The 15,648-nt window shown below is 40.0% G+C and overlaps 1 protein-coding gene across 12 annotated transcripts in view; it reads right to left on the bottom strand.

The window, feature by feature from the left end:
* HERC3 (HECT and RLD domain containing E3 ubiquitin protein ligase 3) overlaps window positions 1–15,648 on the bottom strand; it is a 116,677-nt gene that overhangs the window by 89,129 nt on the left and 11,900 nt on the right. For all 12 annotated transcript variants that reach the window (XM_019025381.4, XM_055384648.1, XM_019025382.4 and 9 more), the window contains one exon: window positions 14,246–14,500. In XM_019025381.4, coding sequence (XP_018880926.1) covers window positions 14,246–14,471 — 226 coding nt within the window. In that variant the 5' untranslated portion in view covers window positions 14,472–14,500. The remainder of the gene's footprint in view (window positions 1–14,245; window positions 14,501–15,648) is intronic.

Here is a 15,648-nt window from a genome sequence, read left to right as displayed (position 1 = left end):
AGTCAATATCAAGTCTGAAATTAAGTAGTTGAGGCTGAAGATAATTTGTGAGTCAATAGTATAAAGATGCTACTTAAAACTTTATCTTGTGACCCGTTATATTTATTCAATCTATTCCCTAGAGGATGAGTAAGCTATTTCTGTTATTTTGCCATTAACAGCACTGCTGGAATAAGCATACTTAGAAACATTTCCTTATGCTATATATTAACATTTTTATTTGCATAAGCTTCCTAAAAATGGAACTGTTCATTCAAAAGGTATGAACATTTTCAATTTTACTAAAACAGCCAGTTGACTCTATTACAAGATTTTAGCAGCTCACACCTGCTCAATCAGCACAACCCATTTTCCTACATGAGTGATCACTAGGTATTACTCTTTTAAAAATTTCTTGCCAATCAAATGGATGATGAAAAAGTGGAATCTCATTTTCATTCCTATTTCCCTGAACATATTTGCATAAATTCACTGGCCATTTGCAAGCACTCCTTTGTAAAATGTCCATTTTATTACAGGATTGCTTATCTTTTTCTTATCAAATTAAAGGTACTCTAGCATATTAGAAATATGAAATCTTTGTCTGGCAACGTCTGGCAGTTATTTCTCCCAGTCTATCACTCACCTTTTGGCTTCGCTATGGGATGCCTTACGCCATAGGAAATTTTAAAATTTCATGCAAACCTGCCAATCATTTCTCTTATGGCTTCAGGACCACGTTGAAACCCTCACGGTTGTAAATACATTCCCCTAATTTTTTTTCCTAATATTTTTATAGTTTTACTTTTTACATTCATGTCTTTCATATATCTGGAATTTACTTTAGAATATGGAGAGCGGCAGGGAGTCTAGTTCTGTATGCCAGGTGAACAGCCACTTATACCAACACCATTTATTAAGTAAAGCATCATTTCCCACTGAAATGCCCTGTTACCATATGCCTGACTGACCTGGGCAGCCATGCAGTCTTGACCAGAAATAAATTCTGCATGAAAGCCTGACTAAAAATAAGTCAAAGTGTCCTAGTACTTTATATAAATATGCAAATTACACAGAGCAGTGACATATAATATTCAGAGTCAAGAATGATCTAAGGGAAGAGGAACAACAGAAAACGTGAAAAGAATTCAAGACATGGCTCCTTCTTGGCCTGTGGCTCTACCTCGCCAGGATGACCAGCCACAGGAAGGAACACAGAGCAAACAAACTAAAAACAGAAAAGGATGAATAAATTCTGAAGTCTCTGGCTCCCTCCAGTCTCTTCTGTCATGCAATTTTATGGGTTAACTCCATCCACAGGCACTACAGCTCCCCTGGCTGGACACACAAGGTCAGTCTAAGAAGGTCTCCAGACACCGCTGTTTGGCTGGAACAGGTGTGGCCTGCCAAAGCTGATGGTTCATTTAAATTGAACAAACTCAAAAATAGTGTTAGTTGTTTTCTGACCCAAAATATCTAAATCAAGGCAGTTAAATGGTAATTCATAAAGTGGTTTAACAAAAGGGTGGCAGTAAGGAGATGAAACAAAACTTTGTTTTGTTTTTCTTGAGTTCACAAAATGCTGAGGAAAAGGAATTCTGTGGGTACAGAGGTCCTGCCCAACCTTAGGTGGAATGTACTGGTACCTTCCTTCCACTCAACCTACGCCCAGTGATCTGGGGTAAGGGAAAGATCTCTCTTTCCTCACCAGGCACTGACCCACCCCTTCCCACTCCTAATCACATTTCATCAGTTCAGAAATAAAAAAACCAGCTCTTTACAAATCCTTGACCAAAGATGAGTTCCACTCTATATCAAAGAGTAGCAAAGGCTTTATGACAAATTAGAAGGGTAGAGAAGAAGGGAGAAAGGTAGCTAGCCAATCTGAATTATACCCTCTGTGATCAGTGGAAAGCCTCTAATAGCCAGAATGACTATATGCCCATTCACCACTAATATCTCTACACTGCAAATACTAAAGGCATTCCCCATTGCTTTTCTACTTTAAAAGCTACCTTAGGGAGTCATGAAGAACAGAAAGATGAATAAAGCACAGGCTGGCACTCATAAAGACATTGCAATAAACTTCCAGTTTCTTATTCATGGCTAACCTGGTTTAATGTATCCCTATTACATAGCACCTCAAAGAAAATAAAAACATTCCATAATTAGTTCAGCCTTCTTTCCTCATCTGAAGGGAAAGGAGAACATGATTTGTGCCTCCTGGTGAGTTCAGCACAACTGTTATCTCCATTTTCCTATCGTTCCTTTCTCTCCAGCTTTTTCTCAACATCCTCGCTTCCAGCTCGTCCTGGAGGAGACCCAGCATTCACTGCCTGCCTGCTGCCTCCATTTCCTTGAGGGAAACCAGGGGGCTTGCTGCCTAAGGGCATAATGGTCCCCACTTTTCTGCGCTCCCTGTTTTTTCTTTTTTTTCCCTTTAGACGGAGTCTCGCTCTGTCGCCCAGGCTGGAGTACAGTGGTGCGATCTTGGCTCACTGCAAGCTCTGCCTCCCAGGTTCATGTCATTCTCCTGCCTCAGCCTCCCAAGTAGCTGGGAATACAGGCGCCCACCACCACGCCCTGCTAATTTTTTGTATCTTTAGTAAAGACGAGGTTTCACCGTGTTAGCCAGGATGGTCTTGATCTCCTGACCTCATGATCCACCTGCCTCAGCCTCCCAAAGTGCTGGGCTTACAGGCGTGAGCCACTGCACCCAGCCTCCCTATTTTGACTTTGTGCCCAAACAGCCTCTGTGTATAGGCAGAATGTAGAACTTGCTGTTTCAATCAGCACAATCTACTTAATTTCATCATGATCAGCACAGTTCATATAGTATGAGGCCAATTCCAAACCAATAAAGACTCCTTTAATGTGATAAACTAATCACAAATCTATTTGAAGTGGAAAATGTTGGGGATTTTGTTTGTTTTTGTTGTTGTTGTTAAGGGCTCTCTGCAAGCTCTTATTAGTGTGACTTTGAAAAGAAGAAAATGAGATAGAGCCTTATAACCCTCTTCCTAGCAGTACGAACAACTCCCAAAAAGAGTCAACAGGCTGAGATGCTGTTCTGACTTGTCCTCAGGGAAGGTTCTCAATTTTTTTTTTTTTTTTTTTGGAGACAGGGTCTTACTATATTGTACAGGTTGGCCTCAAACTCCTGGGAAGCTGGGCCTACAGGCATTTCAATAGTGAAGTGTATTAAAGGAGAAAAATATCATGAGAGAAAATAATACTTTCAATATAACAAGCCAATTCTGGCACCCAAAAAAACATGGCATAGTGGCAAGGCTGACCCTGGCTGGTAAAGCACTTGGGGAATATATGCAGGCTTTAAATGAGGCCCAGAAAAATCTTACACCCACACCAGTGGGCTAGAGATTTGGCAGGAAGAATAAATCTCTGCATCACTACAAAATTCCACTCCAGAACAGAAAGATGGGAAACACATGAGGCAACTGTGCTACTGACTTAGCCTATCCTAGAAATACCTCTTCTCATGTGAGATGATAAATTTTACTCATTGTTCATGACACAGCTTAGCATTCTGTTGTTACTTGAAACTGAAAGCATAGCGACTAATACATTACCACTAAAACAAACAAACAAACAAACAAACAAAACAGAGATCATGTAGGTTTAGACTCCAGAGTGATCTCTTCTTAGGCAACTGAAGGATGCAGAAAGGAAAATCACTTGCATTCTTTCAGGTCATTTATATCTCCATCCAAAGATTCACCCCCATCACAGCTAACTGGAAGTCTAAAGTAACTGCCCAAAGATTTCAGCTGGGCTAGGAGCCAGTGGATTGCACTCTATTTACTAAGCCTATGACAAGATCATACTACCCAGCTAACTGTTGCCAAACCACTACAAGACTTTCAGGAGCACCATAAAGTAGTCCTGGTGTACCACAGTGCCCACAGCGACCTAATTTGATGCCCTTATCTTTGCCATTTTGGATGAGAATGCTGGAAGTAATGGTAACAATTGCATAGAGAGAAGATGTATGTATGCATGTCCATATGTGGATAATCAGTTTTACAGTGTACCCAACATATGTAAGGTACTTTTCATGGGAACAATAAAGTATAAAGAACTGCAAAAATTGACAATAAAGAAAATAGACTTATCCTTTAAAACCTAAAATAAAAATGAACATAATATAAACTCTCCCTTAACAACCCTAACTTATAACATCTTCCTCAGCTGAATGTCCATATCATCATCAGATCCTGTAGTATTAAGGGAATCTATAAAAGTGATCAACACAATTTATAGATGTATATGTTTGTATACATCTAGAAACTGTATTTGTCATGAATGTATTAATTTGTTAATATGCTGGAATAGCATGATCAAAACAATTGTAATGAAAAGTATCAACACAAATTACTACTACTGCTACTACAAATAATGATAATAGCTAGTACTTGCTTCGGCAGCATATACACTAAAATTGGAATGAAACAGATCAGCAATTATTTTTTCAAATTAAAAATAAGAATAAATAATAATAGCTAGTACTAATTGAGTGTTTACTATAAGCCAAGGATTATTCCAAGTATCTGGTATGCAATGTATTAAATCTTCACAAACCTAATAAGTAGATATTATTATCTACATTTACAACTAAGGAAACTAAGACATGTAGAGTTTAAGCAACTTTCTCCAAGTCACACAGCTAGTCCATGCTCTTACTCATTACACTGCCTCCATAATTAGCTAATACTCTAAATTAAAATTATTCACAATCATGATTTCAGTTGTTGCAAGTCAGTTAATAATTATAATAGAAATTTCAATGCATATTTTAATAATAAGTGAAAAAATGACTGAAAGTCTGCAAGGATATGAGACCATACATCTGTTAGAGGGTTATCAAAGATTTCAACATTACATGCCATCAAATGACATTCACTCAAAAAGACATACAAAGAATTCCAGTAGCCCTTGAAGAGATGTAAAATATCAGCTGACCAGATATACCCCATTCAGGCTGATAAACTACAACATTCTACCTACCCCAGATCTATAAAGATCATAGATCACCAACCTAGATGAAATCATCAAAATTGCCAAACTAAAAAATTGCTATTGTAACACGAAAATTCAGAATTAAAGGGTGGATTTACAAAAATCGCTGAACATCCCTAGAATCCTGAAACCATCTCCAAAGCTGCCCCTTCTCCGAAATGTTACAATTCGCTCCTCCAACAAGCTCACAAACTTAAGACAAATGTGAACCTTATAATGTGTGTAGGTATAGAAGATGACATTTGTTAGAATTCAGAATTCAGTACTGTTGGTGACCTATCTCTTCACTGCAGGACACTTATTTTGACACACATAGAACCTGTATCACCTGTTTGACACCTGCTGAACTGCAGGATATAACCTTTTTGGGTATATCTTATATTCTCACCTGGTCTATAAATGCCCAAAGGGTGGGATCTGCACTAATTTGCTGTGTTGTAAGAATATTTAAAACAAATGAGGAATCTAGAAGTTTAGTCACTCAGTAAATGTCTGCTGAATCAGTGACTGAATAAGAAGTAAATAATTCAAGAAAATAAAAAAACAAAGAACAAGAGGCAAATAGCAAGACAAAATACATCAGCCTGAAATATGAATTATCATGTGTGCTTTTTATTTGATGCTCAAAAGAGCTTAAAAAGGCAGCTGACAAACAGTAGTCTAATGGTTTTCAAGATAAAAAGGGAATTGTTTCTTAGTATCTTTTACCAAAGTACCTTGATCATATTTGTATTTAAACAATGAATTAAGGAATACAAGCTTCTGGGTGGGCAAGTTTATATCGTTTTTGTTTCTTTAATAAGTACTGAGTGGAAATTAAATGTAAACAAGTTTGACAATAAAATCTTATCGGCCATTCTCAATCAGCCTGAGATTACAAAAATGTCTGTGAACAAAATTCTAGGATTATTAAACCCAAACTGTCAGTACTCAAGCAAGACTCAAACTCAACTCCCTTTTCTTTCCTCCTTTACATATACCTTGGATAATAATACTGACCTACTTTACAAGGCTATCATGAGGATTAATCAGCTTAAAAATGCTAAGCATATCAGAGATAAAGAGAGCTTATATATGTATCATTAACCACTTTTATAATTAACAAATTAACTAAAATTCTTGTTTCACGAGGCAAACCATTTTGTTAATTACTTAAAAGTAATACTGCAGGTTTTTAAAAGTCACAAATACCTCACACTAACAAGCATGCTCATTAATAAGTACACATTTTCTAAAACACTCAAGTATCTTTATAGAATGTAGGCTGAGTATCACAGACAGAAAAAAAAATTCCGATCAATTCTCCCACAATAAAATTATTAAATGACAGTTTCTCCTGATCCTTAGACCTCTGAACCAGAAAGTCATCTACCTAGCTATCAAAGGAGGCAAGACATCCTACTAGTTTTGATTATAATCACTATCACCAAAATCAGAAAGGGGTGCACAGCCTCCTGAACCACCTGCCATTCCTAATAAGGAACAGATGGGGCCCTAACAAGTGCAATGTTGAGATCTGAACACTTCCTATGGCACATTCTGCCTTTTATATCAGCGTTATGCCCATAGAAACACGCACTTCAATAACAGGAAGTCATTACAGGGTCCCTTCTATTTCCTTTCAGCTCAGCTGGTTTGCTTTTCAGCAAGAGCTGATTAACATGACAGAGTTATTGCGCCCTTCAGATGCCCGAGAGCAACCTGAGAAGCTGGTTGAAAGCATTACTTCTACCACGGTTAGAAGCAACCACAGTTTGGGAATTGAAGCTTTTGGACGTTCTGCTTTATAAACCTCATTTATCAAACAGCAGGAAAGCTGTTACATATGGTGATGGGAATTATGGAAATGCTTAGACTGAATACAAAGTGCGAATGTGAATTGGATTAAATTACCTGCAAGAGGGAAACTAACTCAGGAGAAAGTAAAAGGAACCAATCACAGAGATGAATCAAATAGAGTTACACAGAAATGTTAGAGCTTGCTTATAAATTGTTACCCTTGGGCTCTGCTCTAAGAAGATTTCCTGGTATGTCTACAGAGAATTTTAAAATTTAGCAGAGTCAAATTAGATTACACTAAATAACTGCCCCTACCATGGTTCTTGTCTATTCAAGATAGGGAGAAAGATTAGAAGACACTTATGTAAGTTCAGATATCCCTAATAACACAGAGATTAGCTTACCCTAAAATCCCAGTATTAGAAATCAGAGTACATATGAGGAAAGGAGAACCATTCATTTAGCTGAAGAGTACTGTTTACAATGTGGCTGGGTAGGAATAAGAGACGCATGGTAAATTAAGGTATTTATTGAATCCTTTCTATGGACAACCAGTCTCTAGTTTAATGAAAGAGCTCAAGATTTACTTAATGTCCACTTAGTCACTTATAAAAAATAACATTCAGAAAAAAAAGCTTATGTTTTGTTTGCTTGCTTTATTTAAAAAAAAAAGTGGGGGAAGGCACACAAGACTTCCTAAAATGCCAGCTCTGTAACTTTATGTCTTAGAAAATTATAAAATAAATTCATGGACAAAAACCATAAGGAAATTAGTAATAACCCTATGATGACTCCAATCACAAAAACTCTGTCTGCTTTGTGGGGGAGGGATGAGGTATATGTCTGAATGCAAAGGTGAGAATGAAGGAGAGAAAAGTCATGTGAGAGAGGAATGTGCAAAAGACTTATAATCCAATACTTTTTTTTAAAGCTGGAAATTGAGTTTAGATGGGGCTTAATATACTACATCTGAAAAATGCTTCTGGGAATCACAGGCCTCTATGCCCTTGGCCAAATCACAAATGAGTCATGGACACACCTAAGCTAGAACTCTGTGTGCTGCCTGACACACTGGGAAAATATCTGGTGCCTGAATAACCAGGAGTTTCAGAATTTGATGTATCTTTGAAATGCCTCCTTCTTACCACACACACACACACACACACACACACACACACACACACAGTTGGTCACATAAGGGTATTGCTAATGTGAGAAGTACAGAAATGAGAGTACAAAGAAACCACAGTAGTCTCAGGGTCAGCAACAGCAATAGTTAACTGTCACATATTCTTAAGAAGGAAAAAAAGGATCTCCAAAACCCTTAGAATCACTGAGAAGTGCTTTATATCACTGCTCTGGCACATCTACAGAATGCATCCCAAAAAAATGAATTGATGTGCCTTGCAGCTGAACCAGTTAGAGACAGAGTGTATAACATGGTATATGATGACTAGCAGGACAGAATCAAGGCACACATTAGAAGACTTGCCCAGGTGCATCTCCTACACCAGTACCTTCTTTCAACTTTCCTTCCCCTCAGGAAGGTCAGATTCTGTGGCTCCCAGGGTTGTTTGCATTTTAACAGGAAACAAAGTTTCAAGGCAATGAAATAAATCCTCCTCCAGACTAGTGCTAGATGACCATACCCATGCTGGTGGACACCCTACTAGGACTAGAAATATTAACAAGTCCAATCAGCAAAGTAAGTGTTGATGGTCAGGCATTATTCCATTCACAGCCAGTACTGCAAACCAAGAAAAAGAAACTTAAGTTTGCCACTTGGGTTCAAAACTCTGTAAGCCCCTTGGAGTTGGCCACCGTGGAATTAACTCCTTCAACTCACTTCTTCACACTCTCAAAGCCTTAGAGGAACAGTCATACACTCACTTTTTAAAATCCTTCATATTTCAAAGTCAACCGATCTGGGCAATGATACCAAGTTGAAATCACAGACCTGCCCATAACCCCCAGAAAAATCCTCTTTTAAGGAAGGGGCCTTCCATCATGTTCCCTTCCCAAATACCACAGAAGCTACTTGGGGGTAGCATTCCTGTGGGCCAAGACCAACAGATACCTGTAACAAACTAGGCCTGCCACAGACTTCCCTTCCATGTCTAGCAGCTCTCCAGGTCATGGTTCTCAATAAGCAAACACAGAAAACAAGTTCATTCTCTTCTTCCCACTCATTAAAAACAAACGCAAATCGTATCCAGATTTAGAACACACCTACCAATGAAAAAGCTAAATGAAGAGAGGGAGGCACCCACCCACATAATCTTTCCATTCAAAGAGGCATTATTCCAAGCTGCTATGGAGTTTATAATTAACAGACAAGCTTAACCAACAACAGAAATTTCTGGAATCTCTTGTAATTTACACTACAGCCTGCCTTATTCCAAATTTAGATCACAAGCATGGGCTGGATTCCGAGGCTGAATCCCAAAGCCTTCTTGGCACACCTCTAGCTTGGGTTTCTTGCAGTCACTCAGCCCTGTGGGGAGGGCGTCTGCAGGATGACTGAGGGCCAGCTGACCCAGTATGCAGACAGACGCAGTGCGGCTGCTTTGCCAGAGCTCACTCACATCCAGAGGCCCAGCAACACCTACCATTAGCTCCTTGGAGCTGCATCAGGAGGCTGTGCTAGAGAAACGTCTGGTTGCACTCAGATGTATTCATTATGATGCCTTCTACAGATCTTTGCTATCATTGTTCTGCGAGGTTTTTGCTTCCTTTCCCAGCTGCTACCCCAGGGTGAATCCTCTCCCCCAAGTTCCAAGACCAAGGTGTGCACTGAGGCATATCTGAGCACCTGACTCTGCAGTGAGGCTGCCTGATAGAAGACCAAGCCACAGAGAAGACAGACAAGGAGGGTGGGAAGAGGGTGGCCATCACTGGCTACCGTCAGAGGCGTGTGAACCAGAGCAACTCCATCTTAAACAAGAGCTGGGTAAAATGAGGCTGAAACCTACCAGGCTGTATTCCCAGACGGGTAAGGCGTTCTGTTTTTTTTGTTTTTTTTTTTTGAGACGGAGTCTCGCTCTGTCCCCCAGGCTGGAGTGCCAGTGGCGTGATCTCGGCTCACTGCAACCTCTGCCTCCCGGGTTCAAGCAATTCTCCTCCCTTAGCCTCCTGAGTAACTGGGATTACAGGCACGCGCCACCATGCCCGGCTAATTTTTGTATTTTTAGTACAGATGGGGTTTCACCATGTTGGTCAGGCTGGTCTCGGACTCCTGACCTGGTGATCCACCCAGCTCGGCCTCCCAATGTGCGGGGATTACAGGCGTGAGCCACTGCACCTGGCCCGGGTAAGGCATTCTAAGTCACAGGATGAGACAGGAAATCAACAAAAAATACAGGTCATAAAGACCTTGCTGATAAAACAGGTTACAGTAAAGGGGCCAGCCAAAACCCACTAAGACCAAAATGGCCACGAGAGTGAGCTCTGGTTGTCCTCACTGCTACACTCCCACCAGCGCCATGACAGTTTACAAACGCCATGGCAAGGGCAGGAAGTTACCCTGCATGGTCTAAAAAGGGGAGGCATGAATAATCCACACCTTGTTTAGCATATCATCAAGAAATAACCATAAAAATATGCAATCAGCAGACCTCAGGGCTCTGTCTATGGAGTAGCCATTCTTTTATTCCTTTAATTTCTTAATAAATTTGTTTTCATTTTGTACCGCGGACTTGCCCTGAATTCTTTCTTGAGAGAGCCAAGAACCCTCTCTTGGGGTCTGGATCGGGACCCCTTTCCTGTAACATATATTTCTCTGTCTGTAACACTACCAGCAGTTTTGTGGTGTCTTCTTTATCATGTGAATCCCCTTCACCAAGAACTATCTGATTAGAACAGGAAGTCTACTCCTTTTACAGGAAAGGGAACTGTGACTCAGAAATAGGAAGAAACTTGCCCAGGGACAGGCAATTATTTCCTGGTAGATAAAAAACTAGATCCCAGTTCTCAAACTCCCAGCTTAGGCTTCTTTCCCTGTAACTCCAGAGACAGTATCAGCCTTTACACGGGATGGTGAAACTGCACGGTAGCATAATTTCTGAGGCATGATATAAAACTGCCAGACACTGCATTCAATATTTACACAGATTACTCTACCTATGAAAGAGTATTATAATCCCCATTTTTATTTATTTATTTATTTTGGGGTTTTTTGTTGTTGTTTGTTTTGTTTTGAGACAGTCTTGCTCTGTTGCCCAGGCTAGATAGAGTGCAATGATGCAATCACAGCTCACCACAGTTTTGATCTCCAGGGCTCAAGTGACCTTCCAACCTCAACCTCCCAAGTAGCAGGAACAACAGGTACACACCACCATGCCCAGCTAATTTTTTTTTTTTTTTTTTTTTTGCATCTGTATGTTACCCAGGCTGGTCCCCAACTCCTTGGCAAGCAATCCTCTGGCCTTGGCCTCCCAAAGTGATGGGATTACAGGTGTGTGCCACCACACCTAGACTATAATCCCCATTTTAGATTAGAGATGTAATGCCTCCATTAGTTTTATCTGATTCCAAACTTCACCATAACCTTGCTGTCTCCATGGGAGGACTAGAAAGATCTCTTCCCAGTTCCCAAAATACTCCCTTCAAAGGCTGGCTAGAGTTGTACAAGTCCTTCAAAGATCATTGGAGTGAAGTTCCTAAATCCTGGCTGAATGTAGACATTCCCACAGGCAAGAGCATACTGTTGGGCCATGACCCTCCGAATGCATTACTTGTTAGACACTGGCTCTGGCCTAGGGAAACAGAGGGCACATTTAGGAGCTTAATGTGAGACACAAGTGAGTTTTAACAGGAGGAAAAGAAAGAAGACTTGGTTTTTAATCTGTTCCAGTATGAAGACCATTTGAAAAAGTCAATCTTCTTCCTGCCACCTCCATGGTAGTTGTATATGATACCTTTGTATTCTATTAATTGGTAAAATACATAATAAATAGGATTTACTAATTTCTGAATTAGTGGCATTTTCAACTGAATTTTCACTTTAGTAAACAACAGAATAATTTGAAAACCTACAGTATTGAGTGGACTGTACATGGAATGGTGTTAATCTGTAGATGACTCTACAAACCCCTTCCTTGAAATCCCAAGATTTCAGGGTCCTCAGGTTAAGAAACCCCTGACTAGAACATGGGGTACTGCCCCCAGATGAGTAGGCCTGGTGCATGTCTCACAGCGGGCTTCCTGAAGAAACCTGGTGGCAAAGAATGAGGAATTGGAAGCTCATCAACCACACTTCACATCCTTCACAATTGTGCCTAAGCCCTGCAGCCCTCTTTCCAATGGGCAACATAAAAATTAACGATTATAAATTTACACTGACATTTTGGGCAGGGAAACTACGGAACATGATCACTTACTATGGAAGGGAATCATAAACGTGAGAGAAGAGGGAGACAGTGTCACAGAAAAAATTTCATTCATATTGATGCCAAACAAAACGGTAAAATCATCTAGAAAAAACTGTAAGGTTATTCTTTAATGAAGCTTCAGTGTCTGGAATGATCTGTATTGAATGAAAAGAATGGCAGGTAACAAAAAAAGGGGCAAACACCTATGCTAGTGTGACAAATATGTGGTCACAATTTAAGACCCTACCTTAAAATTTCTCACCAAAAGAAGATTCACTTACACATCCTCACTACTAAGAGGACCTTATAAATCCATGCTACACATATACTGAAAGTCAAACTTAGATTCTGTATAAGTAAAAATAGGGCCAGGAACAGTGGTTCACACCTGTAATGCCAGCACTTTGGGAGGCCAAGGCAGGCAGATTGCTTGAGCTCAAGAGTTTGAGACCAGCCTGGACAACACGGCAAAACTCCGTCTCTACTAAAACAAAAATTAAAAAATTAGCAGGTGTATTGGCACATGCCTGTAGTTGTAGCTAATCAGGAGACTGAGACTGAGAGGATATCTGCAGCCCGGGAGGCGGAGGTTGCAGTGACTCAAGATGGCACCACTGCACTCCAGCCTGGGCGACAGAGCCAGATCCTGTCTCAAAAAAAAATGTAAAAATAGGTTGAAAAAAATAAAATCAACAAGCTTAAAATATGTGTAGCACCTGTTATAAATCAATTAAAAGCACTGAAACTTAAGGAAACGAATTAGCCCCCCTACCTTTCCAGCTTATCCTCTTCCATCACCCTCTCTTCCCAGTCTCACCACACTATTCAACATTCCTTGAACAAGTATTGCACCTTTATATCCACATCACTGGGTATCAGGTGTGCAATAAGCTTAGTGATGCTGCCACATTCATTCATACACCCAAGTGCACATGCATACACACACACACACACACACACACCAAAGTGCTACTCAACGCCCAAAGGCAGAACCAATCTCCCCTCCCCTACACCTCTGGTGTATTCTTCAACTTACATAACACAGACTTGCATGACAGCATTTGCCATAAGGATCACTGCAGCCACATCATCACCATATCTCATTCATCCCTCCACTCATAACACCAATCGCATTGCTTAGCACAAAACATGTAAGAGCATGTTGCAGAAACAAAGGAATGAATATAGGTAATCAGGAAGTAAAGTTTCTGATAGTGATTGTGTGAGGATTACCTATTCAAAAAACTGTCATAATTCTCAGCATTAAATTACTGGATGATATGGTTTGGCTGTGTCCCCACCCAAATCTCATCTTGAATTCCCACATGTTATGGGAGGGATCCAGTGGGAGGTAATTGAATTATGGGGGCAGGTCTTTCCTGTGCTGTTCTCATAATAGTGAATGAGTCTTAAGAGATCTGATGGTTTTAAAAATGGGAGTCTCCCTGCACAAGCTCTCTTCTCTTGTCTGCCGCCATGTGAAACATGCCTTTCACCTTCTGCCATGATTGTGAGGCCTCCCCAGCCACATGGAACTGTAAACCCAATAAACCTCTTTCTTTTCTAAACTGCCCAGTCTTGGGTATGTCTTATCAGCAGTGTGAAAACCCACTAATACAATGGGCAAAATCTATTTTATTCTAACTCTGAACTAACTAGTCACCTCCCCTCCCCACGTAACTGATATTACATATGTTCTCTAATAAGATGAAAAATAAAAAGTCTTGTGGTGGCGCATGTCTGTAATCCCAGCTAGTCAGGTGGCTGAGGCATGAAAATCGCCTGAACCTGGGAGGTGGAGGTTGCAGTGAGCCAAGATCTCACCACTGCACTCAAGCCTGGGTGACGGAGCGAGACCATATCTCAAAAAAAAAAAAGAAAAGAAAAGAAAAGTCTGCTTTTCCATCAAAAGGCTTGAATTAGACACAAGGGTTCCAAACAGGAAGGAATCCCTGCACCGTTCAAAAGAGCCTCCCTGAAAACCGAACACTTGGTGGAGAAAGCTCCAACTGGGCCCTCTGCCATTGTGTCCTCCAACTTTCCATTCTCACCAATAATCAAGACAGACAAGGTGCACTTACCTGGCTTGTTTCCTTCCCTCTCATGGCCCAGTTGCCCCTTGGTGTTCAAACCACATGTGTAAACTTCCCCATCTTCCAGCAGGAACACAGAGTGGTTTCCCCCACAGGCCACTTCCTTGACACTTCTGTCAGATATGAACCCACACACCTGGGGCTCAGCCACAATTCCCTGCAGGTTGGTGCTGATACCAGGTTGGCCCAGAGACCAATATCCCCAACATAACATTGTTCTTATCTTTCAGGGAATCATGTAGCCTAGGAGAGAGTTTAAAAAAATTATTTTTTAATTAAAAAGAAATAGGTCATAGAAAATCAAGTAATGAATGTAACCAATTTAAAAAATAACCCTCCCCTTAATATTCTTCAGATATCTTACAACTCAAAATAAAACATACTAATACTGTTGAAAGCAGTTATAATGATGCTATTTTGTATTTTAATCAGTTTAAAAAAGAAGTTTAAATAAATTGTGTTTGTTTAAATGAATGAGTAAACAGACAGAATATGGTTTTCAGATCACTGCTAAAGGATACTGAGTACAGGAGATGGGCTGAAACAATCTTGGCAAACCATTAAGTTAGTAACAGTTTTGAAATTACTCTCAAGATTTCACCCTATCCTTTCTCAATGCATCATTCCTTTGAATTTTCTGCTTATTTAATGTTTTAAAAAATTTTGAACCAATTAACTCCTTTAGGTACCCTAATATTAGATTGGTTAGTAGTATTTCACCACTTGAAGTGAAGATGAGAAATAGAAAAAAAAAATGTTATCTTCTCTGCCATTCCCTTTTACCCTTGGTTCCAGATTTGAGTCAAGCCTCACTTCCTACTTGAGAAACTCTGGGATTGTTGCAACGACAGCCAGCCTGCATCCTTCTGACATGTCTACTATACTGCCTAACTGGTAGCTTTCTCTTTATATCTTTATAACTTAACTCCCCAGATTTTAATCTCCTTCAACAGAGACCACAGTATAACACAGACCTCTTCTATTTAGCAGGTAATCAACTTTTGCCTGATTACTGACCCTAGCCTAAAGTTTCGTTACCTTTTAACAATTCATGTTTCCCTTTCATACAAACAAAAAAAATCTCATCTCTCGCTACCAATTCACACCACAAGGATGGCCAGGTAACAATAAGTGTTGGTGATAATGTGGGGCTATTAGAACCATCCTACACTGGCTTATAAAAATGTCTGGCAGTTGCTGAAAAGACTAAACATAGAGATACCATATGATCCAGCAATTTCACTATTAGTTATAAACCCAAGAGAACTGCAAGACTACGTCCACACAAAAACTTACAAAGGAATGTTCACAACAGCATTATACATAATATTGAAAGGAAATAACCAAAATGTCCATCAACTGATGAATGGTTAAATAAAACATGGTATGTC

This window comes from Gorilla gorilla, chromosome 3, assembly GCF_029281585.2.
Source record: "Gorilla gorilla gorilla isolate KB3781 chromosome 3, NHGRI_mGorGor1-v2.1_pri, whole genome shotgun sequence".
Classification (NCBI taxonomy): domain Eukaryota; kingdom Metazoa; phylum Chordata; class Mammalia; order Primates; family Hominidae; genus Gorilla; species Gorilla gorilla.
This window is presented reverse-complemented; position numbering and strand designations above follow the sequence as displayed.